Source organism: Strix uralensis, chromosome 2 (assembly GCF_047716275.1).
Source record: "Strix uralensis isolate ZFMK-TIS-50842 chromosome 2, bStrUra1, whole genome shotgun sequence".
Lineage (NCBI taxonomy): Eukaryota > Metazoa > Chordata > Aves > Strigiformes > Strigidae > Strix > Strix uralensis.
In genome coordinates this window covers 40577128-40604592 of record NC_133973.1, presented here as the reverse complement: position 1 = coordinate 40604592, position 27465 = coordinate 40577128, and the positions used below count along the sequence as shown (strand labels likewise).

Below are 27465 nucleotides of genomic sequence, written 5' to 3'. Positions count from 1 at the left end.
TGTAGGGAGCTGGGGGAGGTGAATCCTAGCATACCACTTACTGCTGCTCCTCAGATTAATCCTCTTTTTTATACAGGGATTGCCTGCACTACACAACATCAGTGCTAACCTCCATTAGTTTTTGTGTCTGAAAATCCTCAAATGAATGGAAAATTATGAAGTCTTGAGATCCATGTAGAGCTTGGAATAGCAATTGTGCATCCGAATGAGAACAGCTCTAACTCAGGATTTGCTCTTTAATTCTTCCTAGAAAAAAAAGATCAGATTAATATATGTAGATTACTTGGGAATGTGATTAACTGGTTTTAGTGTTTCATTTCCATGGGATGTGCTGTTGATTAGCATCCAAAGGAAGTATTAATTCTGACTCAGACAAATGATAGATGGCCTTTTGCCTTTTCATACATGTTTTTGATTCCTAGACCACTCCCAAATGGTCTATTAAAAAAAAAAAAAAAACCACAACAAAACAAAACAAAACAAAAAAAAAACCAAAAGGGCAAACCAAAACATTTTGAAATATGCATTCTTGGTGCAGGCCAAACAAGATTACTTATTCTCATTAGTGAACTCTGATCTTTTGTATCTTGATGTACATAAAGCACCTTCCTCATATCATAGAACCACAAAGAACCATTTTCAGTGCATTAGCCTGCTTACTAACATAGTTTGCAGACTAGTGATTACCTGTCCTCTCTCTTTTGAACCGTAAATGAAGATTGTGACCCCTTGCTTGTGAAATAAAAGGGATAGACTCACTATTTGGGTTTCCAGCCAGTTTATTTGTGTATGTGCAACACAGCAAACTTAGCTGGGCTGCTACTTTGCAACTCAGCCTGCTGCACTTTTGTAAGAGTATCTGTATCAATACTGTTAGCTACAATGCAACCTATCTAGAAGGCTGTCAGTCACTTTTACCCTGTATATAATCTTGTTTTCTTCTTCTGAAGCACTTGTATTTTAAACAACTACAGAGTCAAAGAAAGTAAGACACACCTTCCCCCATCACCCCTTACACCGACCTTTTCAATGGCATTTGGATTTTTCAAAAATACTTATGGCCCAAGTCAGAGGAAAAATTCCTTTCTAAGCAGAACTGCATTTCCTAGAGGGTTTAATCCTGTTACAGACACTGTCTTTAAACATGTAGGACTAGGCACTGAAAAACCACCCACCCACGAAAGGGAGCTCAGGGGTATCTCTTGTCTCACATCAGGTCCTAAAAACTGAAGTTAGACACACACAGCAGCAGAGCACTGGATTACTCCTATGAGACAGTAACATCTCTTCTTTTATCTCTCTCGACTTTCACAAAAATATTCTGGCTGCAAGCTACACAGTCCTGCTGGAGCTTCAGGGCTTTATGTTAGATTTGCAAGGACTTGGTGAACAGGTCTCAACTAAGGATGTGAAGGCCCAGCACAGACTTTGGTGTACCATGGATGTCAGCAAACTTTGCCTGTCTGTTATTGCCATGAGCACTGTGACAGTATCTTACAAAAGCCATCATAAAGGCCACCAGCAGAGAGCCAGGCTCAGGATCTCTTATCTGGTAGAAGTTCTCCAAGCTCAGAGAGCAAGGTGAGGTAAAAGGAAAGTCAGTGAGGACGTCTCCAAGAAAGTAGTGAGTTCTTCTGTTTAATGATTCATACAAAGCTTGAACCAGCAAACTGGTTTTGTATCTATGCAGTTGTAAGCACTTAACGGACCCACTGAAGCTGGGAGCAGAATAATTAAAATTTGCTAGCTCATGGGCTCTTTTATTTTGGCAAATCACAGATTATTTCTGATAGGCACAAAACGCAGTGACATTATAAGGCTTTTCTTACAAGCAAAGGGTACCAGCAAAGATCTAGTGTTTCCCTCTGGTCTCCATGAGTACAGTCAATCCAGCTGAATCATAACACCACAACTGCTGGGATGGGTGGCTTTCAAAAGCAACCAAGCTGGACTCAGAAACTTAATCAAAAGAAAAGAGGGCATAGGGTGGTGACAGTGGAAAGTCTTTATCACATCTCATCTTGAACAAACCGCAGGATGATCACAGCTGAACCAGCCTTTCTGTGAGGTAAGACGATGCCTGAAGGGTGGGTTGCAATGAGAGGAAAAAAGGACAAATCCTTTTCATTTGAGCCCCAGTCAGAGAATGCTTTAGCAAAGAGAAAGCCCCACAACATTATTTGGACAACTAGACTTTGGCCTCCCTGTTGTTCAATTTAAGAAGCACTTACATAGTAGTCTGACTTGAAAAACGGAGCTTAGATATCCAGAGTGGTGCCAGGGTAAGAAATCAGGAAGCCATTTCATCTCTAAGTACTATTTAGACTCTTTCTCATGATGACCCATATCCTGTAGTTTTTACCTGAAACCTCATTTTCTTTTGCTTCAATACACCTCCTGAATTTTAACATGGGTAGCACTTGTGTGCTTCCTTCAGCACTTAGCTGCCTAAAATACTAATAAAAAGTATCAAAATATGGATTTATAACTGACTTTGGAGCATTTGGTTTTGAAGAATAGCTCCTCCTTTTCTTAAATATTAATATGAGATTGCCTGACAAAGCCAAAAGGAGAATTTGAAAGTTTGATTCATTGTTTAATATCCAGTTCTAGCTATTTACAAGTATGTTTTGTCTTGTCATTCATAATTTCTGTTATATTCCTTCCATGTGTTTATCTGACTCAACAGTTAAATTAGATAATGTTGAATTCACCTCAACATTTATGTCTGCCAACAGCCTTTGCGGTCACAAGGCGATGATTTCATTAGAGGAACCAAGAAGTGGAAGGAATGTGGGGTGTGAGAGTGGGAAAAAAAGCTTTTGTTGAAACATTCTTCTGTGAAACCGATTTGAGCAATTATAGCTCTGGCACTGTGATAGCGAGGGGATGTGGGAATAAATACCAGCCAAGCACTTCTCTCACTATAAATATTCTCTTTTTTTCTAAAATCGGCTCAGGCATGGTCTCTGCTCAAACCCCTCCTCTCTCCTTACCAGAGGACCGCGCTTGAGGCCAGGCTGCTCTGCCACGTCCTGTCCAGCCAGCAAAGCCACCTGCAGCCATGCAGGAGCACTGCAAATCGTCACCTGAATTTCGAGTCACAGCCCTCTGGCATCCCATTTTGCACCAGCAAAGGAGGCCAGTGGCAGCACGACCCGAGGGGAGGTGATGCTGAATATAGCAGTTACCCTTCAAACATTCCCCATTCCTTAGATAACTGCATAGCATTGTTTGTGTGCAGCAGTCTCTATGCCCGCGCTTAGAGGTCATGCATATTTTGCAGTATAGTTATTTGGTTATCAAAGGTATTGCTGATGTTTCGGGTAAGGATTGGAATTTTCTATATATATATAATTAACAGTAGAGGGTGGTGCTTTTTTGGATAATGGGATTTTTAGATGCTGGAAGTTGAAAGAGAGTGGAAAAGGGAGGTACATATGATCTTTCGTATAGTCTGGTGATAATGCCTGGCTCATGCTCCCTTCGCTCACCCTTTGATGTTCAGACCATGCATCAGATGTGAAAAGAATGACTGACAGTGCTGAAACAATGCATGGTGTCTAATGAGCTCACTGGGGCTCATCACACCCAGCTTTGACATTTTAATCTGAGCCCCTCAGCTTCTAACAGTTTGATTCACCTTTTTGTTTGCCCACAGCTCTGTGTTGTTGAAAACTGGCCATCTTCAAGTCATTTCCAGAAGACAGAGACAGTCCTTCCCATGTTATCACAAACCTCTCTAACTGGTGTCTGAGGGTGTACCTGTCCCCCATCGCTTTCCACTACTGACTGCCATCCTGCTCCAGAATTTGGCTTGCAAGGCCAGTATCTGTCACCTGACTGCCTTCACATCCCATACATATTCACCATGAGGAGGCAGTGGCAAAGGATTTTGGCTTTGCCCAAGCAGCCACAGTAACTCATGTTTAGAACACAAGATGACTGCTCTCCCTGGCAGACCTTGGGTATCACCTGCAATGTCAGTGTCCATCCTGGAGCTGCTGCATATGGCATTTGCTGCAGACAGACTGGATGACTCTGCACAGATGGACCAAACACTGGGCTTGGAGAGGACTTCCCCTCCTTACCATGGGGCCTTGCCAGGCATTACTGTGCAGGGGAGCCACTCCAGCCTGTCCCAGAGAATAACTGTGGGACTACACACGCGTGTGCTACTGAAGTGTAGCAAGTGCACTGACTCTGAATCCTCACACAGCAAAAATGCTCTCAACATCTTCATGACTTCTATCAAAAAATTGGCTTAGCTGGGTTTATGTGAACATCACAGACATATTGCTGACTGACTGGATATACTGCCATTTAAGGAGAACTGTAATATGAGCTAGGAACTGTTATGTTGTTTCCTTGCAGTCACAAGAGACTATGACTGAACCTTCCTAAAACCTCATGTTAATGGGGGAGGGATGGAATTTCTCTGGAAATACCAAATACCATTCCAAAACTTGGCATCCTTTGCTATTTTGAGATCCTTTCACCCACTGCAATTCATTCAGCTCCTTGAGGCATTTCTTTTTGCAATGGTCCTACAGGGGAAAGCAGCTCCTGGCCTCACTTGCTTCTTACAGAGAAGCGCTGGCTACCCCTGTTCTGCGGGGCCCTGCAGCTCTGATGCCCTGGTTGTGAGACAACTTCACCTACATGTGAGGTCTGGGCTTGCGCCAACCCCACCACAGCCTCCTGCATCCTTGTGTGTGCACAAAGGGCTCATGGGCCTATGGACCAGCCAAGAGCTGAGTCATTCCCCAAGCCACTGCCAAGTGGGATGGTGAGTCAACCAGGACCCCAGGTAGCAGATCATTATGTAAATCAAAACACAGCCTTTGTGGTCAAGTGGAGAACATGCAGACTCAGACTCTGCCTTAAACTTCCTATGGACATATTAGTGTGATTCCCCTGTGTTTGGAATTTCTGTCTTTAAAAGGCAAAATGGTACTCACTGAATGGCCTAAGAGCTGTAGATGAAAATCAGTCCTAGGTTATTATTTTGTCATTATTTTGGTGGCTCTGGCTCTGTATACCAACAGGTCTAACCAAGTTAAGAAAAGACTCCATTTAGTATGTGTCATTTTAATCTCTGATTAGTTTTTAGCATTTGAATAATGGCTTTTGTGACAGATGTGATGTGTCACATTTCCAGGCTTTTAGAGGGGAACAATGAGTCTCGTGACCTTTCACTTCTCAAGAGTCATTCAGCCACTGAACTCTGATGCCGCATGCTGCAAATAATCATTTCAGCCAGTTAGGGCTGGGTAATCCCAGCACGACATTTCATATCCAGTTCACTTTTCAATGATTTATTTGTAATTTCTGCTAAACCACAGTTAAAGTTATCCTAGCTTGGCTGCTAGATCAGTAACAGATAACCCTTGCCAACAACACAGTTTGTTTTGAAGGCCAATATAATTAAGAGACTGAGAATAAATTGATAGGTTAAGAGTTGGTATGTGGGAACTGATGCCCATCCTTTGTCTGAACACCAACTTCCAGAGCGCAGTGCTGTCATCCGACTGACCTTCCTCTCTTTTCCCCTGCTGCCCTTGGCCTAAAGTAAAAGCACCTCTGTAGTCAGAGCTGAGCCTGAAAAAGAAGAAACTCACAAAAATATCCTTTCAGAAAAAAAGAAAGACTTCTTAAAAACAAGTCCTCATGCTTTCGCCTTTGTCACAGCCCACACTTCGGTACCAGCACCATCCAGGGCCCCAGGATATTTTACACTTTAGCTCTCAGATCCAATCCAGCCTGGTTAGTCCTGTCCTCGCTGCAATCGTGCACTGGGAGCGTCAGCCTCACCTTGGATTAATTCTTGTGAGCCTTCCCCAACAGCAGCATCCCAGTCCCCTCTCTGCTGCAGCAGGTATGCCTCTAGGAGTTGCACTCCTCGCAGTGGCAGGAGAGGATGTAGCGGTAGGTGGCAGTGAGCCGCATGCCCCCCGAACATCGCAATCGCATGGCCTTCAGCTTGGAGGTCTGGGGCCGGCAGCAGTGGCAGGTGGAGCGGAAAGGCTGCTTCAGGACGGTGCTGAAAGAAACCATCGGCTCCGAGCGCGATGTCTGGCTGCAGCGCCCTTCACAACGAGCCAGCAGCACCATCTGTGAAGCAAAAGAGACGGGTTAGGAAACGTGTCCCCATGGCTGTCAGCACGCAACTAACAATGGCAGATGGGTACCTCTTTCCAGTCTGGCTGGTCTTTCTTCACTTACTGCATCTGCCCACCTTGGCGAGGACACTGAGCCCCACACAGTGTATTGCCCCTGAACTGTGTCTGAGAAGCGGAGGAGGTAACATGAACAGGAGGAAAAGCAAGGCTCCACCTGGCGTCCCCGGTACCAATACCAATAAGGACTACGGGGACTGGTTTTCTGAAAGCTGACCTCAGAGCTCCAAACAATCACAGCTAGCCCTGCTTTCCAGGCACAGTGACTGCAACTGTGACTTGCTAACCCCAGATTTGTGGCAGCTAAACTCTTAAATCATAAGCCAGACTGATATTTCAGTTGGATATTTTCCAGTGTTTTGAGTATATATACTAGTGATCAGCAGAACTGGTCCTCAGAGCCCATGAATATCTCAAATGCTTAGATATATAAACATATGAAGTAGAAATATAAAGAAAATACTCAGTTTATTGCTTCTAAAGAAGTAAGCTTCTAGCTCCCTCCTTTTACAAAGATCATCTTCAATATGTATTTGAAATTATATGTGTGTGTATATATATAATTGCATCAGTTGTATCTGTATAAAACACAAGGCAGTGAAAATGTAAACAAGATGAACACGTTGCCAAACATGAGGATTCACTAGTGAGATTTTCCAAAAGCAGTGAAGGCTCCATGGTTCTTCTCCTCCTGAGTTCACTGACTGAGCTGTGACCAGAACAAGGTAACTTGCACAACAGGAGGCACTAAAGAAGGAAAGCCCATGGGGAGTCACCTACTCCCCTTCCCAACAACCTCTTGTTGAGCAGAGGAGATGGATAGAGTCTCCTAAGCTCTGTATAAAACATGGAAAGGATCTTCTAAAGCTCGGGGAATTATGTGGTTAGAAAAAGCTGTTGCCACCTAGATAACAGGTAAGTCATAGAATCATAGAAATGTTTGGATTAGAAGGAACCTTAAAGATCATCTAGTCCTAACCCCCCTGCCATGGGCAGGGACACCTTCCACTACACCAGGTTGCACAAAGCCCCGTCCAACCTGGCCTTGAACACTGTCAGGGAGGGGGCAGCCACAGCTTCTCTGGGCAACCTGTTCTAGTGTCTCACCACCCTCACAGTAAAGAACTTCTTCCTTATATGTAATCTAAATCTACCCTCTTTCAGTTTAAAACCGTTACCTCTCGTCCTATCACTACACTCCCTGCTAAAGAGTCCCTCCTCATCTTTCCTGTAGGCCCCCTTTAAGTACTGGAAGGCCGCTATCAGTTGTCCCTAGAGCCTTCTCTTTTCCAGGCTGAACAACCCCAACTCTCTCAGTCTGTCCTCACAGGGGAGGTGCTCCAGCCCCCTGATCATCTTCGTGGCCTCCTCTGGACCCACTCAAGCAGGTCCATGTCTTTCTTATGTTGGGGGCCCCAGAGCTGGACAGAGCACTGCAGGTGGGGTCTCACGAGAGCAGAGTAGAGGGGGAGAATCACGTCCCTCGACCTGCTGGCCACACTTCTCTTGATGCAGCCCAGGATATGGTTGACTTTCTGGGCTGCGAGCACACATTGCTGGCTCATGGTCAGTTTTCCATCCACTAATATCCCCAAGTCTTTCTCCACAGGGCTGCTCTCAATCTGCTCATCTCCCAGCCTGTATTTGTGCTTGGGATTGTCCCAACACATGTGCAGGACCTTGCACTTGGCCTTGTTGAACTCCATGAGGTTCACACAGGCCCACCTCTCAAGCTTGTCAAGGTCCCTCTGGATGGCACATCCCTTCCCTCCAGTGTGTTGACTGCACCACACAGCTTGGTGTCACTGGCAAACTTGCTGAGGGTGCACTCAGTCCCACTGTCCATGTTACCAGCAAAGATGTTAAACAGTGCCAGTCCCAATACCAAACCCTGAGGAACACCACTTGTCACTGCTCTCCGGTTGGACACCGAGCTCTTGACTGAAACTCTTTGAGAGGGGACAAATGTTGAACAAGTTTCAACAAACTCTTATACCTTCATGGGGAATGAAATATTAAGTCTATATCAGCTAATTCTTCTTAACCAACACAGATTTAAAAAATAATTTATTGTATCATCCAAACAAGGTCAAAATGTGACAGAGGTGAGCAATTAGGCAGTAAAACAGTTGTAAGTATATCCTATAACCAAGGAATAAACTTACATTTTAACCATGCTGCACATAGCTCATGTTTCTTCCAGAAATCTAAAAGGATAACTACAGATGTGACAGCAAATATTTTATGTTAAACATTTTTGAGCTTCTTTCACTACACATGCTCAACTGGCTGCAAATCTCCAAGTCTTACAAGCAGGTTTAATTTTCTCTTTAGTCAGAGTCATGAGGAAAGCTAAGAGAGAAAGAGAGAGAGAATATTCCTGGTATCAAGTAGGAAATACCAGCACTGTCTGTGTCCACAGGAAAGGTGCTGATTATCCATTGTACAGTGCTTAAAAATTACTCTTCCAAGAGTACTTGAATGCTAAGTGGCTTGCTTGGAAATGTATTAATATATTAACAACTACACTTCCAGTCAACACAGAGATCACAAGGAAGGTGTCTTCATGAGCTGATTATCTGGGGTTGGTACCATCTTGTTTCTTGGTTTAATTAAGAGATGGTTTCTTGTTGCTCTCTAACAAATTTGCCATCCTTCATGATTTGTAGCATAAATTTATGGTCCCCTTCCTGTGATGCTGCATATTCATAAGCAAATTCACTTCAGCTGTCAGTAGTAATATGGAGGGAAGGAAATTTCAGTGTATTGTTGAGCCACGCTCCGGCTTTAGACGAATCAGCTATGTCAAGCTCCTTAATAACAGTGTCTTCAGTGTATATGAGAACAGAGAAAGAGACAATAATTACAGTGCTAGCACCCCATTACTGTCAGATAAAGATCCACTTTTTCCCCCTTGGTAAACAAAACTCACTTCCCATAATGACAGGCAGGCAGCTGGTGAAGAGCTATACAGGTATCTAATCCTGCTTGTATTGCAAAGGAAAGACACAAGATTGGGACATTTAAAACAGTTAGTTCCCTTCTCAGCATCTTGACAGCTCTCGTTATGTCTCCCACTTTGACCAGTTCACCAGACTGTGTGCAGTCTCTGTTACAGGCTATTCCCAAGCGTTTGGTCAGAGGAGGGGGAAGAGCAATCCAGTGGCAGCTGGCAACCACTTGAAAGTTGCAAAGACAGTGGAGCCAAACTGTCCTCAGGAGTGCCAAAGGGGGATGTGCAACGGCCACAGGTTGCTTTTTGGGAGGTTCAGAGAACCTCCAGAGTCCCTTCCAACCAACATTTCTATGATTCTGTGATTTCAGCCCAGATATGACAGCACGTGTTTCTGTATGGTGGAGGTAATTTCTAATGGTTGATGCTTCTGGAGCTGGAAGAGTTAGTCACTTCTGGTACTGTTATCTAAGGACTTTTTATGGCACACATCTGCTCCTGTATCTGCAGATACTTTCAGGAATGCCAGAAAAAAACCACAGACCCTCAGGGATCAGGATTAAGGGCTACAGAAGGGTTGCAGCAGTGTAATTACAGGGTAGAATTATCTGATGTGTCAATATCTGTGTCTCAATACATTTCTTACAAACAGCAAGCTTTCTAATGCAAAACCAGTCAATATTTCTTCAATGTGCAACTGCATTTATAAGTGCTTAGCAAGCCTTGTCTTTAAAAACATGTTTTAGTCCATCGAGACTCTAATTTTAATCTCAAATTTTGTTGGCTACTTAGTTTTTCATAAGAGTATGGTCAGTATTTGTACCACGTAAAAGTACACAGTGTTGGTTTTATGCCCTGGATGACAGTGTAAATTTTTACAAATGGCACAGGACCATGGGTATCAAATCAAACTTGCAGGATAAAAAATTTTCAGATTTCCCATTTTGATAGCTTTCTAAACTTCTGGGCCAACCTGAAGTCCTCAGCAAAATTTAACCTCCTCCACTTCATAAATCCAGAACAGCACCAGTGGATTTTGGCAGGTGTGCAAATGAGCTGGAAATAGCATGTACTTTAAAAGCTTTGCTTTGCCATTTAATCAATTGCACCAGCTGCTTACTGCATTGTATACTATAGCGCAATAGAGATTATCGCCTAAATAATTAGTAATGCTATGATGGCATAGCACAGTAATACAGTGGGTGTATATATAGTAAAAACGTGTGGGTATTTTATAACCTGATATGCATGCCTCTTGGCTCCCCTCGTCCCCCACACATGTGAACTTGTGCGTGTCACCTTGCAATGCTGGATCCGGAAGCACAGCGTGCTACAACGAGGGAACCACAGGGTTCTCACATATATGAGCAGCTAGGGAAGAATAAGTTTTCTTACTTAAAATCAGCAGTGTCATAGGTATCTGGAAGGCCATGAAAGAGAGCAACCTGAATCTGAGGCAATGTTTGACTCGGAATATTCAAGCCATATTCGGAAATTCAGAAGTTGTGAACTGGTTTGTTATTAATGGTGTTTATAGTCCTCTTTTCCGCACTTTTCAGCAACAAGCTGAGGCCCAAAAGCAGGTGTACTGAGATGCACGAGAACAGACTTTCACACAGTATCCGTGGCCTGGCTGCAAGCAGGCATTACTGAAAATCTCCTGAGCTATCTCATGAGTAAATGTCTTCAAACATTTGATAAGTTTTTCTTCATCTGGTCCATGTCTCTCTGGGCTGGATTCTTTCATGCAAGACTGTCAGTGGTAGCACAGTTCTGGCACATCTGGAGGAAGCACTTGTGACAGCCAATACTGTAATTTAGGAGGTTCTGGTTGCAGTGGCAAGGCAATCCAGCACATTGATGAAGACCAGTGGGTCTCTGTCACAGAGGTCAGGGAGAATCCAATATGGTCAAGAAAGGAAATACCTCATGAGCTGATAGAAACATTTCCTTGAAGTCAAAGGAAAACACTGTTTTTCAGGAACCTTTCTCCATCCCTTTTTTTTTTTTTTGCCTCTTTTATACATTCATTTACTATAATGGACTATATTTCTGAAGGTTTTGGAAACCTGTTTTCAACATCTGCCTGAGGTCACAAGCAAGACGGATTTCAATGATTAAGTTACATCAGGTGGATGTTTCCAAATGTAACAAAATTACTTCCCATGTGGGTACAATTGGCAGCCTCCACAGAGAAGCATGGTGGACATAATCCTCTTTTAACCAAGACAGACAGCAAACATAATATGTCTTGCAATTTCTGAAGCCATTTTTAACTTCTGTAATTCTATGCTGCACTAAAAGGGAAAACATACAGAGTGAAAAAGGATGGCTCAGTGGAACCAATACATCGCGCCAAAAAAGGGCAAAGTCTCTGCTTGACATCAATTGTCAGTCCAAGCTTCATAATGGAAATTCAGTGGAAACAAGAATTAACAATTAACACAGCTACTCCTGCAGAACCTTCCTTTTTTTGACTTGTTTATATTTTATCACAAAATATATATAGGAACAGACATTGCATTTAATTTTCATTAGCAAGTCTAATATTGGTCTATGTTTATATGCCAGATCCAGAACAGAAGCCATATGTCTACCAGGATGATTCAGATCCCTGAAACCTTAAAAAAAACCCAACTTGATTTAACAAGCAGAGAGAAGTTTTCTAGGAAATGTCAAAATTATTTTGCTTTGAATGGAAACTGTTTTCATTCTCCTCTTCATGACAAAGTCCATACAACTTGCAGTATTGTTAAACAACTGTTCTTGAAACCGTTGTGGAATTTAGGAAGCCAAGAGATGTGATATTTTCAAACATGATTTCCATTAAAGGCTTGATTTAAAAAAAGTCACTGACATTTTTGCAGTCAGAGTTACAAATGTTTATGTCAACAGCTTTTTTCTCAGAGCTCAATTTTGAAATAATATGGTTTTCATTACAATGCATTCTGTCTTCTCATTTCCATCAGTTCCAGTCCTAAAGGCCTGATTACTTTTCTCTGTCATTAGGGATGCTAAGAAATGTAGTTGTTGATGGGTTTCCTTCCTTCCTTCCTTCCTTCCTTCCTTCCTTCCTTCCTTCCTTCCTTCCTTCCTTCCTTCCTTCCTTCCTTCCTTCCTTCCTTCCTTCCTTCCTTCCTTCCTTCCTTCCTTCCTTCCTTCCTTCCTTCCTTCCTTCCTTCCTTCCTTCCTTCCTTCCTTCCTTCCTTCCTTCCTTCCTTCCTTCCTTCCCCATCCTTCATGTTCCAGGATGGATTTGGACCTGTTGTGTTTATCCTCTTACTTCTGAGGCAGTGTGCCTAGGTCAGTTATACTCTGTATTTCTCACTGCCCTAGGGAAGCTGCCACTTGTTACTCATTTGCTGTTCTGGCTGTAGAGGGGCAGAGGGGGAATCTTGCTCAAAGCTGGAGACCAAAGGGCCTCTGGGGGCTACTACCATCTTGCCTATGTTACATACCACAACTCCTCCTGCTCTCTGGCAGAGCAGGGAGCCAAAAGTGAGGGCCAGCTGGGTGGAGCATCACCCTCCTGGACCAAACCATCACTGTAGCTATGGCTTCTCACGTCTATTAGGTGATCTAAAGTGCCTTAGGAGGGGAGGGCTGCTAGCACACACATACCAGTAAGTAAAATCCACCCAGACCACCCACATACCTACACTTTTCACCTTTGCCTCTCACTGGAGTCAACTGCAGTAAAAACAATATTGCACAAACAGATGCATCTCTACAGTTCTGTATGTTAATGCTGGATGTTTCCCAGATGGTAAGAAGATCTAGTCTAGGCTAAAAACAAGCCAAAAGATCTCTCCTGAATCACAAGTAATGCATGATTTTACTGTTTGAATTCAGAAGCAGTAGGGCACAAGTCTCTGATCTCCCACTGCTGTGGATCAGGCATGGTTATGCAAAGCCAGGCAGACAGCATTGCAGAGACACCGGTGTAAGGCAGTCCAGAGTGGCGCTTTCCCCTGTGCCCCATTTCAAGGCCATAAGCCCCTCTCTGGCAAGCAGGCACAGAGCAAGCCCCATGGAAGGTGCACAGCCAGGGCAGCAGCCATCCTGGTGCACAGGGGAAGCACAGAGCACCAAGCAGGTCTTATTTTCTGTTGATGTGTCTCTCTATGCTTTATTTTAAATTTTATGGCCTGCTACTACCTGTGGTATTACTTCACCCCCACGCTGATCACAGGAAGCAAATTACTCGTTCTGCACACAAAGGCGTCCAAGGGTCTCTGCAGTCAGCTCTGCATCCAGCTGAACTGTGTGGATCCTCTCTCCTCAGAAATGCTTCCAGGATCACTTCTGATGGGGTTTGCCATCAGGCAACACTGCAGACAGCCCTCTTGTCCTAAACACCATCATGTACCCATTTCCCATTGCTCTCTTGCCCAATGCACGGCTGGCAAAAGCATTGGTGCTGGCAGTTGTTCCCTTTTGTTAATCCAGGAATATGGGTGCATAAGGCAAAGCCACTTTCTGTGGGACAGAGGGGTGGTCCAGGCGGAGACTGTACAACTGAATACACACTGGGTTAACTCAGCTGGAATGAATTAGGACAAGACGAAAGAGACCAGCAAAGATTTTCCCATTGTTTCTCACCATTCTTTTTCTCCATGCAATGAAATAAATGGCTGTAGGCTACATGCGCAGGCTATGCTAAACCATTTTGACACAAAATTTTTCAGACTTGAAATCTCCAATGAAAGACAATCTTGTATTTCCTTCTGCTCCTAAGCCCTACAGTAAACATCCAATTGTCATTCTGCATGAAAACAAAGGCCTTGAAACTAAATGGGGAAAAAGAATTAGCAATGTTTTTCACATTCTTTTTTCATTACTATTTTACAGATTTATTCTTTATCTCAGTACTTCACCCTGAAAGTTCTATGTTTACATACTCGACTAAAGACTCCCTTGAAGGAGTGGGTGACTAGGATGATCTAAACTTCCAAACTAGCCCATCTTCTTGGCACTGGTGGCTGAGACCCCAACATACTCCAACAATCTTACCATTTACTGCATGTTAGCTTTACCATCATGGTGTGTTGCTCCTTTTGAAAAGAAGAGAATCAAGAGCCTTTCTCTCCAATCCCAGTTCTGATGTACACACCCAAAATGGCTCATTTTAACAACTCTGACGATGCAGCACCCTGCTGTGAGTGGGTGAGGGAAGTCCTTACCTTTGAGCTACACTTGTAGAGGGGATGGCTGATGGAGTCAACGTAGTGATGCCTCATACAGCGGCTGGGGTCGGAGTCAATCATGAAGGAACTGTCTGTTTTACTGTCCGCGTCTCCCATCATTGCTAGGAGCGAGAGCATAGAAATTGAAGCCGCAAGTACATGATTTCCCATTGTCGAGGGACTTCTCGCTGATAACAGCAGAGGGAGGTAGAGTATTAAAAAACCTCCAAATACTGGCAGCCAGTTCCTTTCCAGGATGGTGAAAAGTCTGGTTTAAGTCTCTTAGCTGTCATTCTTCTTCTCGAGTTGGAGTTTGCTGAGATTGTAATCCGTCAAAGAATCTCCTGCGTAGTTGGAATAAAAACAACATAAATCACAGCCCTAACCAAAAAGACCTCTGGAGAAAAACAGACATAAATAATATTAAGGTACACAGGATTTTTGCTAGCCAAAATATACACTCTGAGTGAGCATCATTCCCACAGTAGGTAGAGTTATATGGCATTAGGAAGAAGATGTCAAGGCCTTGTTACTTTAAGCATGGCTCTATCATTTTACTGGGGAGAACCTTTCGACTTTTAACATCACAAGTGGTGCAATGCCAATCTTTTTCACTTGGTGATGTCCTTAATGGTTTTCCCCTCAAAACTGGTGATTCGTAACACATCAGAGATTTCTGCAAATTGAAAGGACTGTGTATCCACTCAAAGTGTCAAAGTGGGGTAAAGCTAGGCTGCCTTCTGCATTACAGATGGGAATTTCTGTCCTATGTAGCACATGGAAAGGCTGGAGGCAAACTGACCCCTGGCTCTAAGAGCTGCATGTCGGTTTCCTGCAGCTGCTGTGCTGCAGGGACAAGGATGGGCGCACCCAGGATGGAGGGATGCTGAGGGTCCAAGCCCAGACATGAGCAAAGCAGTTCCCCAGGAAGCTTGCTGAGCACCGACCTACACTACAGGGACGACCACCCAGATCTTTGGCTGCCCTCCTGAGTGCCAAACTCACACACACACGAGTAGGCATGCTTACTCATCAGGCTGCACTTGCTCAGTGTCAGTCTCTTCCCCATTAATTAAAGAACAGCATCTGAAAAATACATTATATTTCATAATATTCAAGTACATCTTAGCTATCAATTGGGAAAAAATTATATGCAGGTGGAGTCATGTGGATATCCACCCAGGCATCTAGATTTCTGGTGCATGTTGGAGACCAGGAGATCCCCCAAATTACAGGCGTAGGACAGCCCCTGAAACACTGCCCGGAGTGCTGTGCCAGCAGGGAAAGGAGGGCATCTCCCTCAGCTGCTTCATCACAGCCCCTTGATTCTTCCCACAAAGCCTGTTGTCTCAAATAGGTGATTTAATTTTGCTTTTACTGCAAATAGCTATAGCTTGAAAGAGCTGTGAATTATCCATCTAAACACAACCTGATGAAGCAAAGGATAGTCATAAGTAAAGTTAAAAGTGCAAGGACTTTCTAAAGCAACTTATGATAAAACAGTTCCCTGGTCACATAGAAATGCTCCCCCAGAGCCTCTTGCCTATTTAAAGAGCTGATGTGTGCCTTTAATGCTTTATACAAGCCTCTTTCAAAACTGTTTTCTGGTTTGCTGGCAGTACTCTAAACCAACTGATACTCATCTCCCAAACAGCCTGAAATTACAAGGCCTCCCCACCAGAGTGCTTGATGATTTGTGTGTTGCTTTATCCCTTGCTCAAACACTTTTGTGAGAGGAGTACATAACAGTGAGAAACACTTCCAGAGTTCATCCAAGCTGGGAGTCGGGACTTGTCGGGCTGAAGTGACATACAAAGTCTCATGCTGGGAAGAAATGTAATTAGGGATGCTCTGTGTATTAAACATGTTTTAAAGCTGGTTTTGAGTTCCAAACTATTGTCTATGTGCCTAAGGAGGAAAGGAAAAATGATATGACTGTAGATTTAACAGACAATTTTTTTTCCCAGAGCCTGACCTATGACCTTGTATATTTTCCTCAAGCAAATGTTTTTCAGTGGATGTGGCTTTAAAAAAATACTGTGTCTTTGCAGTATAAAGAGCTTAAACAACACTAAACACTTAGGATCTTGGATACATTTATGCACAACCTCATTCATGTCAATAAATATCCCTCCAAACATTTTAGCAGGGTAAGAGAGAAATCTCTCCGTCAAGGGAGCTGGGACAGACTCCTTCCCAGAACTGAACTGTACTACTCGGGTTCATGCAGATGATGCCCAAGGATTAGCTAACAGGAGGGGTGATGTGCTTATTTATTTTTTTTTTTTATATTTAACCTTTTACCTACATTCCTATTCTTCTTTATAAAGATGCTGACCAGAACACGCTGTTTGGCAAGGTCTCTCTCCAACATAGTTAATCAGTATTACACACCCAGTAATTCCCTCTCTGTCCAAAAATTTACTTGATATTAGATGGTTTCATGTCATGTAATATTACATCCAGGGATCCCCACTTCCCACTCTCTCTGTCCCACTGTTAATTCTGTGCTTCTATATCTTTCTATGTTTTTGATCAGTATGATTTAATACAGTGAGAGAAATTTGAAATCCTGGCTCAGTTTTCAAAGGCTTATCTCTCTAGTTTTCTTCAGGAAATAATTGGATGACATAGAGTCTGCCTCATGAAAACACTCTGAGAAAGCTGGAAAGAAGCAGGGAAAAAAGTGTGAGAAAAAGAAGACGTCTGTACCTTGTTCAGGATAAGCGCAGCACAATACAAAAAGTATTAACACTCACAATCTTTTAAAATTGCCCTGATACTTCCCTGGCAAAGAAATGTAATGGGATTTGGTAACAAAACTTTGAAAGAAGAAAAAAGCACTGTTATCACATATTTGTTAGTAAAAAGAGAGACCACAGATGTAAATGCAACCCATCTTTTGTGAAAAAACTGTGTAGAGTTGTTGATAGACATGCTGGCAAAATGAGTGTGTAGGTATTGGAAGCAGGACTGCAAACAACACTGGGCTACTTGCACATGCCAGTATCTCCTGACATACTTATGTGACATATACACAAGTATATGCCATATATAATTGAGATATATGGAAAAAAAGTCTCACACGGACATTGAAACATATAGAAGTTAGTGTGTAGATTTTTGATTGTGTAAAGAAAGTCTAAATGTTTTCTCTCAGGTACATCACCGTGGTGAAGTATGCTGACATGACATTTTCCATTTCCTGCTCATTGCATTCCTGTGCAATGGCATTTCACTTTAACTTTTTTTTTTTAAAAAAAAAAAAGATTATATTCCTTTTGAAATGCTGTCTGAAATTATTAAATCCTAGACAGTACATAATATCAGGGGTGACATATGTAGCTTCCAGTCTATCCTTCTGTCCAAAGCCAGAAGCAAGTATACCTGCAATCATTAATCATTATAGCTGTACTTATGATGACATTTTGTTCCATTTGGAAAATACACTTTTTTAAATCAAAATCAACAACTTCACATATAATTTTTTTGGTTTATTTAAGCTGTTTTTTCCTCAGTTTTTTTTCGTGTGAAAAACTGTGGTAAACAGCTCATCTGCCAAGCTAACAAAAAGGAAGTTAAAATGCTCTCTCTTTACAGCATCCTGTAAAGAAAAAGATGCAAAGGTGACTTCATATTCTCAGGCTGAAAATTTGCTACAAAAATATTTGACCTAACAATGGATGAGAATCACTACTTCCCATTTTTCCAGAATTCACTGATATGGGCGTTACATGTTGTTAGCAACAGGCTTATAGTGCCTTTTCCATATAACTAGTTTTCAGGAATTCATAGAGACCTAACATGCTAAAAGCTGTTACAGCTGCTACCTAAAACAGCTACAGCTGTTACCTAAAAACTGCGGGAAAAATAGAAGACATCCCAAAAAAAGACATGATGAACATACAATGCAAGACTGTATTGCACATGGACATAGCATCAGTTAGGGTTATTTTTCCAAATTTATGTTGTTATTAACTACTTTTTGAATGCTGAAATAAAGATTTCTTATCATAGTCCTAATATCATGTAGAGAGTGGTGAAGGTTAAGATTTTGTTTTGCTTTAAGGACAAGAAAATTCCATCATCTGGAATTATTTAGCCAGTCACTTTGTGAGAACGTAAACAGAAATTCCCTTTTTGCTATGTATCTTGGAAAAAATAAAGAGCTGAGCAATTCTCCAAAGGTCTATTGGATCTGCACCACTTTTACCCTGGAAGGTAGGAAAGGAGCAATGGAAAAGCTCATTCATGGTGTACTTCTACTTAGCTGTTCCCCACTTCTGAGCCTCCTGAATTAGGTATGCACGTATGTTCAGCTTGGCCTTTGTTTGCTGTGCATTTTTCGTGTTTGAGACTCTTGCTTGAAGATGAGGGTACAATACAAGTCATTCAATGCCTTTTATGTTTCAGAGGCCGCCAAAATCCCGTTGGAGCAGCAGTGTATATATAACTAAGCCTGGCCTTGCATGCAGTGCATATTTAGTAAACACAATTACTTGGATCCTACCATGTGGTTCCCTCATTCTGAATTTGTTATGTAAACAGAAGAGTTGCAAGTCTACTTAGTTTCTCCAAACTCCAGCCCTAAAAAAGTGTCACTAACCATATATGTGTGTGTATGTGTCATTCGCCACTGCTGTTCTGACAAAAAAGCCACAAAGATCTTTATGAGACCAAAATGGATTTCTCAAGAACTTTATCCAACCTGGAAAAGTTTAGGCCAGAAAGATGAGGATTTGGGGGTTTTGCGCTCCAAGATCTGGACTGGAGTGGAAAAGAACGTGTTAGGCAAACTACACCGTCAGGTTACACCAGGATTTGTTTTGCAGGGTTAACTTCCACTGCCACGAGAAAAGCCATGAAAGGGGCTGGGGATGGGAAGGAAAGGAGGAGCAATCTGTGCTGGAGACAACCTCCAGTCCCCCATTCCTGGGCACGGGGTAGTGCTACGGTGTCCCCACTGTGGCCACCTGGCCACAGCGCTAGCACGGCCCACAGCAATCCGCCACCGAGATCTCTGAATAACGAATCTGTGTTTTCAGAGAATTGGGGTACCGTTGTTTCTGCTCCTGCAATGAGTTGCCAAGGCCTCAGCTGAGCAGTCAGCTGGGAGTCCCTGTGTACAGAGCTGCCCCATGCTCAACCACAGCTCCCAGATGACAGTGGCAGCCGGACTGCCCTTTGGCTAGGACTACCCTTGTGAAGGGGTACCCCTCTCCTGAAGCCATGCATTGTTCTGCATGTCCACAGCTCAAGTCTTGCTCCAAGGCCACATGTCTGCTGGGACGTTAAACCCTGCCATGTGGCATGGTCTGTTCCCAGACCTCCTCCAGCCTCCACAACACTCAGATGGCTTCCAGCCCACACATCTGCCTGCACCATGCCTGGGAATCACTTGGGAAGCACTGTGTGCTGTGGAGTGACTGTCTGGCCAATTTAAGAGAACAGTTTGTCTAGTAGGAGAGACAACCTAAGATGCTGTGCCTGATAGTGCTTAATGTTGAATCAACTCAGAAGCTTTATCAGCTCCAGTGCGTGTTTTACTCTGTAAATACATGTAATCATCTTCTCATCTAGTTATTTTACTGTGGCCATTTCTGTTCCAGCAGTGAAGTAGCTGGCCTTCTATATATGCTCCTCACTCCACTCTGCAGACACCTTTCAAAACACCTGACAAAGTCACCAAGCAGCCATGTGGCATCCGGGAAGCAGCAGGTGAACACAAGGAACTTGAGTTGTTTGTGAAATGCCTCTGTGCAGCATTTGAACAGGTTTCTTCCCCTCCCGAGACAAGGCAAATACCAAACTAAATATTTTGAGTAAGATTCTTACAGGTCTAAATAAGTGAAATGCTTCCCCGAGGCCTCATTGTGTCAAATGAGCGTTTGCCCTGCTGACATCCAGCTGTGCTGAAGCTTGTCCCCTTTGACACCAAAGGGAATGTTCTCACCCATCCTATGGGAGCTCCATCCACCCATTACACAGCAGGATGCAGGTCAGCATGCGCCTGTGAAGAGGCTACATGAATAACATGCACTCCTGGCCAGAGCTGGTGGCAGCTGGTGGGCAAGAGAAGGGAAGGAGAAAAGCAGTAGAAAGGAAACCAGGCTCAAATGAAGGGACTAAAGCCTCTTCATCTGGGTGTCCACAGGAGGGAAGCACATCTTCTGGTCCTCCTGAGGCTGTACTGTCCTACCGCCTGCCAGCCAGCAACTGCAGAGCATTGTCCCATAAAAACCAAGAAGATAAAATGGACACTACCTCTGAGCAGTCAGAAATGTCAAACACACTGATGGTAGTTGAAACTCCTGCACATCATTGTCTGCTGTGAGGCTTCACTAAGTCTTTTAATATTTCAGTAGATGAGTGCCTGACTGTAAGCAGAATGAAAAAATAGGAAGACCATGGCATTCAAAGCATAAGAAACAACATAGTAATTGCAGCAAATATAGTGGAAGAACGCACTGCTGCAAGCACCCCTGGAAGCATCAGCATGCATGGGATGAGCATGCATGGGACTGGCCCCCCGGCTTCGATGGGGCGGCTCGTGTAAGGCCCCTCTAAGTGTTCACGCAGTGGGAACCTGGTGCATGAGGTGGAACAAATTAAGCTGAACAGCACTTGAGCTGACTGTGCTTGCCTCTTCTTTTGAAGTTTCCAAGAATACTTCCAGTCCTTCAGGTAGTTAGGAGAGAGGGAGCTGACAGCACCTCTCAACCTGCTAGGCGGTTGAAATAACAAACTCTAGTGGGTACTGCAAGTTGGTGCCCTGCCAGCAGACAGGCACAGGCCAACATGGAGAAAAGGTTTTTAATACACTCACAAAGAATAACTACTGGTGGACAAAAGAGTGCTTGTATTTCCTGCTTCCAGAAAACTTTAAATAGATTGATTAGGGGCATGTATGGGATCTCTCTCTAATGAGCTAGTAGAGCCATTTAATGGCGAGGTGATGCCAGCCTTGGATTCTTCCTTTATTTTTGTGTCTCACTGAATGTCAGAGTAGTCATGGTCTTGAGTCTGGGACAGGAATTGAAAAGACTACAGTTTTCCACTTGCTCATCCAGAGGGTGCCAGATGGGATCACTCCTCAATGAAGCACCAGGCTCAGAGCTGAGCTGTCTAAGTAAGGCTGCCCATTCCTCTCAGGAGGCAAACCAGCAAGGGTGGCTGCTGGATAAAGTGCAAGTATTCCTAGCCAAGCATTAGCTGTAGGATTTGCTTCAGTAATTACCTCTACTTTAGTTTTATGACCCAACATGAGGCAAAATTACTTTTGGCCAAATTACAAGTTGCTGAGAGGTCTAGGGCATTCGGGCATGTGTCCTCTACCTGTTGGAGTGTGTTACAAGAAGATGGGCTGGTTTTGTTCTCTGTCTTTTACATATTTTCCAGAGAACTCAAAGGACCGTAGTTATCAATAGATGCAGGAGTAGGAATGGGTTTCTTATTCTTTAATACTAAGCAAGGACATCCTTGCCACTGGGACCATCAGAGATTGCTATGCATGCTGGAGGGTAGCACATGATTGAAGGGGATGTTCTCTCTTTTCTGACCCCAGGGGCAAAATCCTCTCTTCTTTTATACACAGGCAAAATTCAGACCACCATCCATATACCTTGGCCTCTGATAATCAGGGAACCTAAATATTTGGCTCATGGTAACAATTTTATGTCTTCTAACAAGGGGAACAGGGTCCCACTCTCTTTGAGCCGTGCTGCTATGACAGTAATGCGATTGTCACTGCCATGGTATGCTTAACCTTTGCCAAACCAGAGCTGAGGCATTAACTCAGATCCTCAACTCACATGTCTTAAAGGGCAACATAACCTGTGCTGCCTCCACACTGCCAGACTGACACAGTTTGCAGCTCAGTAATAATAAGCATGTAAATGTGACAAGCGTAAGCCGTAACAATGATTGATGCAAATAGAAAAATAACAAAGAGAAGCTGAAAAATAGTGATGTGGTGGAATTCTGAGGACCAGTATCTCCATGGCACCAGCAGCCCGATACCCTGACACCAGAAGAAAGGCTACGCTCGTCTTTGGTAGAAAGGATCTCCATGCCACACCACAAAATTCCAGCAAACAGGACAAGGACTGATGGTGTCTGGAAGTGGTAGTGCCACTGCTACCCGGATAATAGTCTGAATTAGATTATGTGAAAAAAGAAGGAATATATAGACGGCCAGCTGCTCTAAGGCTTACTACAACCTTGCTTTTATTGTTCTGCTAAGTTAGAGGTGGGGCATCAGAGGGATTCCTAACATACCACTACTGAGAAATTTTAATATGTTCCACGCTGACACATATAAAAAGGAAATAACAGCTGATCATAGTCAGCAGAGACTGCAGCATCTCTTCATATGCATGCACAGAAGCATGGGTAAAGTGGGGTGCTCTTGGCCAGGAAGACTCAGGCACCCGAGCTAACCTAACCCAAATAAACTTTTTTCTGTCATTGAGCTGAGTTTCAGCAAAAGGGCTGTCAAGCGGGAAGCAAGACAGCAGAAAAAAGGTGATCTGGGCATGGCTACTCACCCCATCCTCCTGACATACCAGGACGTGGAGAAGGGCAGGGGAGCTGAGAGGCTGCACATTTAACACTGATGAAAAGAAACACATGTTTACACAACCGGCAATGATCCGGTGGAACAAGATATCACAGAGGGCAAAAGTTTAGCTGGGCTGAGCAAAAGGACCTGTTATGTATGGGAGGGTTACTGTCACAAGGGTTTTATTTTTAAAGAGTTTTTGGAAGGGTTATAAACTCTCAGGACTCTGAGAGTTCAGTGGATGGGGTTAGGGAAAAATCCTTCACCACAGCAAGTTACCCTGTGGCTGCCTGCCACGGGGTCTCTATGTCTTTCTTTGATGTGGCCGCTTCCAGCCACGCTCAAGAGGTGGATTGCTCAAATAACAGGGTACTGTGGTACTGTCTCATGTAGCAAAACTTTACTAAAAGTCATAAAGTATCTCCTCATACTCAGCAAGACATTAGAGGCTGAAGAATTTGTAGTATTTGTAATTCAACTATCTAATATTTATATTGTAATTACAATGGTAGTATTTGGAGGAAAAAAAAAAAAAAAAGGTGCTTTTTTTTCTTCTTTCAGTTAAACAAATAATCCACCAGACTTGTTACAAAAACAAATGTCTCAGTGGCTTCATGCAAGCTTTGCACCATAGATAGCCAACTCCCTTCAAGGTCCAAGAACAACCTTGAGCACTTCCTAGTGCATGTGAGAGCAGACAAGCCAGGAAAGGGACACAGTCAGCCCCAGGGAGAATGGGAAATGAAGGGGACTCTCGAGAACTCTCTGTCAAATGAGTCACCAAAGGAATCAATTCTAGCCCCCAAGGAGGTGGCTTGCTTCCCTCCCACTTGGGCAAAAGAGATTGCAATCCTGGCAACTCAAGCAAGCAAGAACATACAGATGCTATCACAAGCCTCGATGGCACATGAGGGACTGTTGTGGTGGAGCAGATGGCTTTTGCGGAGATCAGCCATGCATAGGTAGCTACCTGGGGTATTGCTACTGCAAACTGTACACAACACTGTCTGTAATAAGTATCCTGCTCTGCACGGGGAATCATCAGCATGCATGCATCTGCTCAAAACCAGGAGCTGCACAAACCCAGGAAGCCTACATGGGACACCTTCAGGTAGAGATCTGAGCTTGTAACTGAGCCCCTAATTATACCTCTTCATTAAATTAAATTTAATTTAATTTTGTAAGCTTGAAGCAGCTATTCCTTCCACATTTGCTTTTAACTGAAAAATCTTAAAGCATCTTCCCATAATACCAGTATTACAAATACGATTTCATTATTCCAGCAAGAGCATGTCAGTGTATATATAAGTCACATTGGGAACCCTTGATTCAAGCCAGTAAGTAATTACTCACCAAATAGTTCTATTCAGGTTGAGGGAATTATTCATGTGTATAACTGCTTACCAATATGAGCAAGGTCCCATAACCCACACAAAAGTAATTCATCATTAGTAATTCAAAAGAAAAGAAAAAAAAATTAGACATCCTAAAATGCATATGTTCTTTTGAGGAGGGACAAATAACAGCACTGTGATTATTATATCTGCATTTATTGACCCCACCTAGTAGAAGCTGTGTTGCTTCTATTAGAAAATAGCTTTGCAGTAAGGAACTGATTTGAAGTGAATTTGTCCCCACTGCTGATTTTAAATAATCATTTGCCTGTCCTTTTCCAACATGCAGAGTTCTCACCTTTCAGCCACTGGGACAGTTACAAAGCTTTAGGAACTGTTAATAACATTTAGCATATAGGAAACATTTTTTTCATCTTTAAAGAGCTGCAGAAACCTTAACAAGTTACTTGTTGTGCCATATGTCCCAGGCAGAAACAAATAAGATGTGTTATGGGGAGGCTATGGGAGAAATTTAAATGAACTTGAGGGGTAGGATAAGAAATCTGCCTGACAGTCCCACAAGAGTCAGTCCACACACACCGTCTTGCAAATTCAGATTTACCACAAGGAAATTACCCCCAACACACACTCTGTGTGAGCCTGCTTTACTGACACTACAGCAGTCAGCTAACGCAGTACTGAGATCGGTCTTCACATGGTTCATCTTTGTTACTCTGGTTTTTGCTACTGGACCCATTCATTTGAACTTTTATAGGATGAATTCACTTACCTGAATCCCAGGAGGGAGACGGGGCTTTATTCATCAGCCAGGCTCTCTCAGGGCAGTGTCCGTTCCCGCACCTCGCAGTTGCACTACACTGACACTTTATCACTGGGCTCATAACAGTGAAACTCTTCTTTTGTCCCAAAGACACAGAGAACAGTTATGCTTGTGCCTCTGACGCTGATACACAGCAAAATGATCTGCCAGCAAACGAGGAGAGCGTCCCTCTCTCCTTCAGCAGGCGGTCTGGGGTCCTGCAGCATCCTCCCGTGTCAGCTACCGACCGCACAGCCATGCTGCATTGCATGTCGCACTGGTGGGGTCGGCTACCTACTAAATATACCCCTCGGCGTTACAGTAAAGGCAAACACCGTGGCTTTCCTCATAGGTTTCAGCCAATCAAGAGTGTATATTAAATCTGTCCTAACCCATACCCAGTGCTGTCCAGTCCATAGTAAATCTTCCCAGAAGTTTGGATAAATAATAATGTGCAAATTAAGAGTGCTCCTGCGAAGCATGACACACAAAGCTAGAAATAAATATTGCCTGTTGTTTCAAATTATTCTAAGCACTCTGGCAGATGACTGGCAAGAGAACAGCATGCATAAGTAGTGATAAAAGTAAACAGTCCAGCTTTAAACTAGCAGGCTTGCCTGTGTTCATAAAGCCCTATTGTAATGGGACAAAGAGGGTGCTGGCGATACCGGCATTCTCTCGATGAATTCAGGGCAGAGTCCAGCACGTCCATTAACTCCAAAGCCATGCAGCTAGGACCAACGCAGAGCTGCAGACATGAGCCCGACATGCTCACAAGAATAGATGTTTAACCAAGTTGCTCAGAAGCACACTGGGCTACCTGTTTGACTGCATACAGGCACCCTTCAGGCAGGAGATATAGTTAAAGATACAAGGATAAGAAGGAGGCACAGGTACTAGAGCTGTGTCGATTCCACATCAACACATTTTAATTTAAAAAATGGTACAAGGAGAACATGTGTTTGTCAGATAAAGAGATTAAACACTCAGTTTAAGTCCATGTAATACTCAAAATCTGGAGGAATCTCTTATTTGTGTGCTTACCTTTGGAAAATTCACTGCTCCTTCCTCTCCTCAAACTCTTCGGAGAGCTAAAAAGAGGTCCTGTTACTTCCAAATGCTTTTGTTCTTCTGTCCCTCTGTCACATGGCTTGCCTTTTATATTTGCAACACACAAAAGTTAGGGCTGTTGTTTAAGAGAGAGAGGGAGAGGGAGAGGGAGAGAGAGGGAATGTCAAATGGAAAAGTGCCATTGCAGTCATATATCAATCAGGGCAGCGGCAGCAGCAGCTCACTGGCAAATGGGAATTCCACAGAAATGTGAAGCTCTTGTTATCTGAGAAATCACAAAACACCACCAGCCAAGCTCCCCTCTGCAGGGACTTCTTATTATTGGCAAGCCAGGAAATAGAAGGAAATGTAGGCGCTTTTTTTGTTGTTATTGTTTCGGATCTGGAGATATGTACACTGTGGCATATGTAAACCAGTGGAATATAAATCCTGAATCAAATTCCTTCCTAAACAAATGCACTGTGTGCAAGATAAAGCAAACCACTGAGAGGCAAGGTAACAGAGCTAAGTGAAGAATCTGAAAGTAACAATTCAAAAAAATCTGATATCTGCACTTGGAAAATATCCATAGAAAAACTACCTTTTCCCTGGATTACTCATTAATCTCCTTTTTTCTGACAGGTTTTTCTTAGATTTTTTTTTTAATTGTGATTGATCTCAGATATCCTTAATTCAAGCTGTGCTGCTTCACTACAATTGGTCACCTAAATCATCTGACATTCCCTGGCTCTCCAGTTGGGTAAGCAGGCAATAATTTTCTCTATAAATACTTGTCTGCAAATCTGCAATTCCGATGCTTCAGATAACCTGCCTTGAAATTCTGAAGTTTCTTTCAATCAAACTCAGAAGTTTCTTCACAAAAGCATTGTCTTTTTGCTTTACCCACCTTGCTCTAAAGAGCACCAAGTTTGAAAACACTTATCCTTCAAACCTTTTATATAAATATTGTGCTTTTATGCAAAAAAAAAATATAATTACCTGAGGCGCTGAAGACAGACTCCATCCACTGGAAAACCCCACTTACAACAAGCACATCACAGCTCTGGATGCACCAAACCCTCTCCTCCGCTTCCACAGAGGAGCATGTTTCACTTCCCTTTGGAGTGCCCCCTAGTCATCCTGCAGCATTACGGGAAGTACGGACCTTAGCTGGTTAATTAAAAAATAGGCGACATAGCTGGCCATTCACAAGCTGGATCTGTTCAGAGGCACTGGCCAGCAGATGGACGGGGTCCTGTGTCGATTGTATTTGAACTCTAAAGGAAAGTTGGTATTTGATGGATGATGTTATTAGCTAAATGTCTTATGTGGTATAAGATCAAAGAACAGATGGAAATTATGCCTTAAAAATAGAATAATCTA

The 27465-nt window shown here is 43.2% G+C and overlaps 1 protein-coding gene across 2 annotated transcripts; it reads right to left on the bottom strand.

The window, feature by feature from the left end:
• Positions 1-761: 761 nt before the first annotated feature.
• NDP (norrin cystine knot growth factor NDP) lies at positions 762-27128 on the bottom strand. 2 transcript variants are annotated; one of them, XM_074858489.1, is made up of 4 exons: positions 27082-27128; positions 26077-26218; positions 14316-14662; positions 762-6114 (listed from the first exon to the last, which is right to left on the bottom strand). In XM_074858489.1, the coding sequence occupies exons 3-4, from the start codon at positions 14487-14489 to the stop codon at positions 5887-5889; spliced, it is 402 nt and encodes a 133-aa protein (XP_074714590.1). In that variant the 5' UTR covers positions 14490-14662; positions 26077-26218; positions 27082-27128; the 3' UTR covers positions 762-5886. The 2 variants fall into 2 exon arrangements, with proteins under 2 accessions (XP_074714590.1, XP_074714591.1); XM_074858490.1 differs by lacking the exons at positions 26077-26218; positions 27082-27128 and adding an exon at positions 25003-25297.
• Positions 27129-27465: the final 337 nt, after the last annotated feature.

What these genes read in the sequence shown, in the direction of transcription:
- NDP (XM_074858489.1), bottom strand. Translation starts at nt 14,489, where the DNA reads ATGGGAAATCATGTACTTGCGGCTTCAATTTCTATGCTCTCGCTCCTA. An exon ending in TCTACAAGTGTAGCTCAAAG is followed by an intron (nt 6,115 to 14,315) that starts GTAAGGACTTCC and finishes TTTGCTTCACAG; the next exon opens with ATGGTGCTGCTGGCTCGTTG.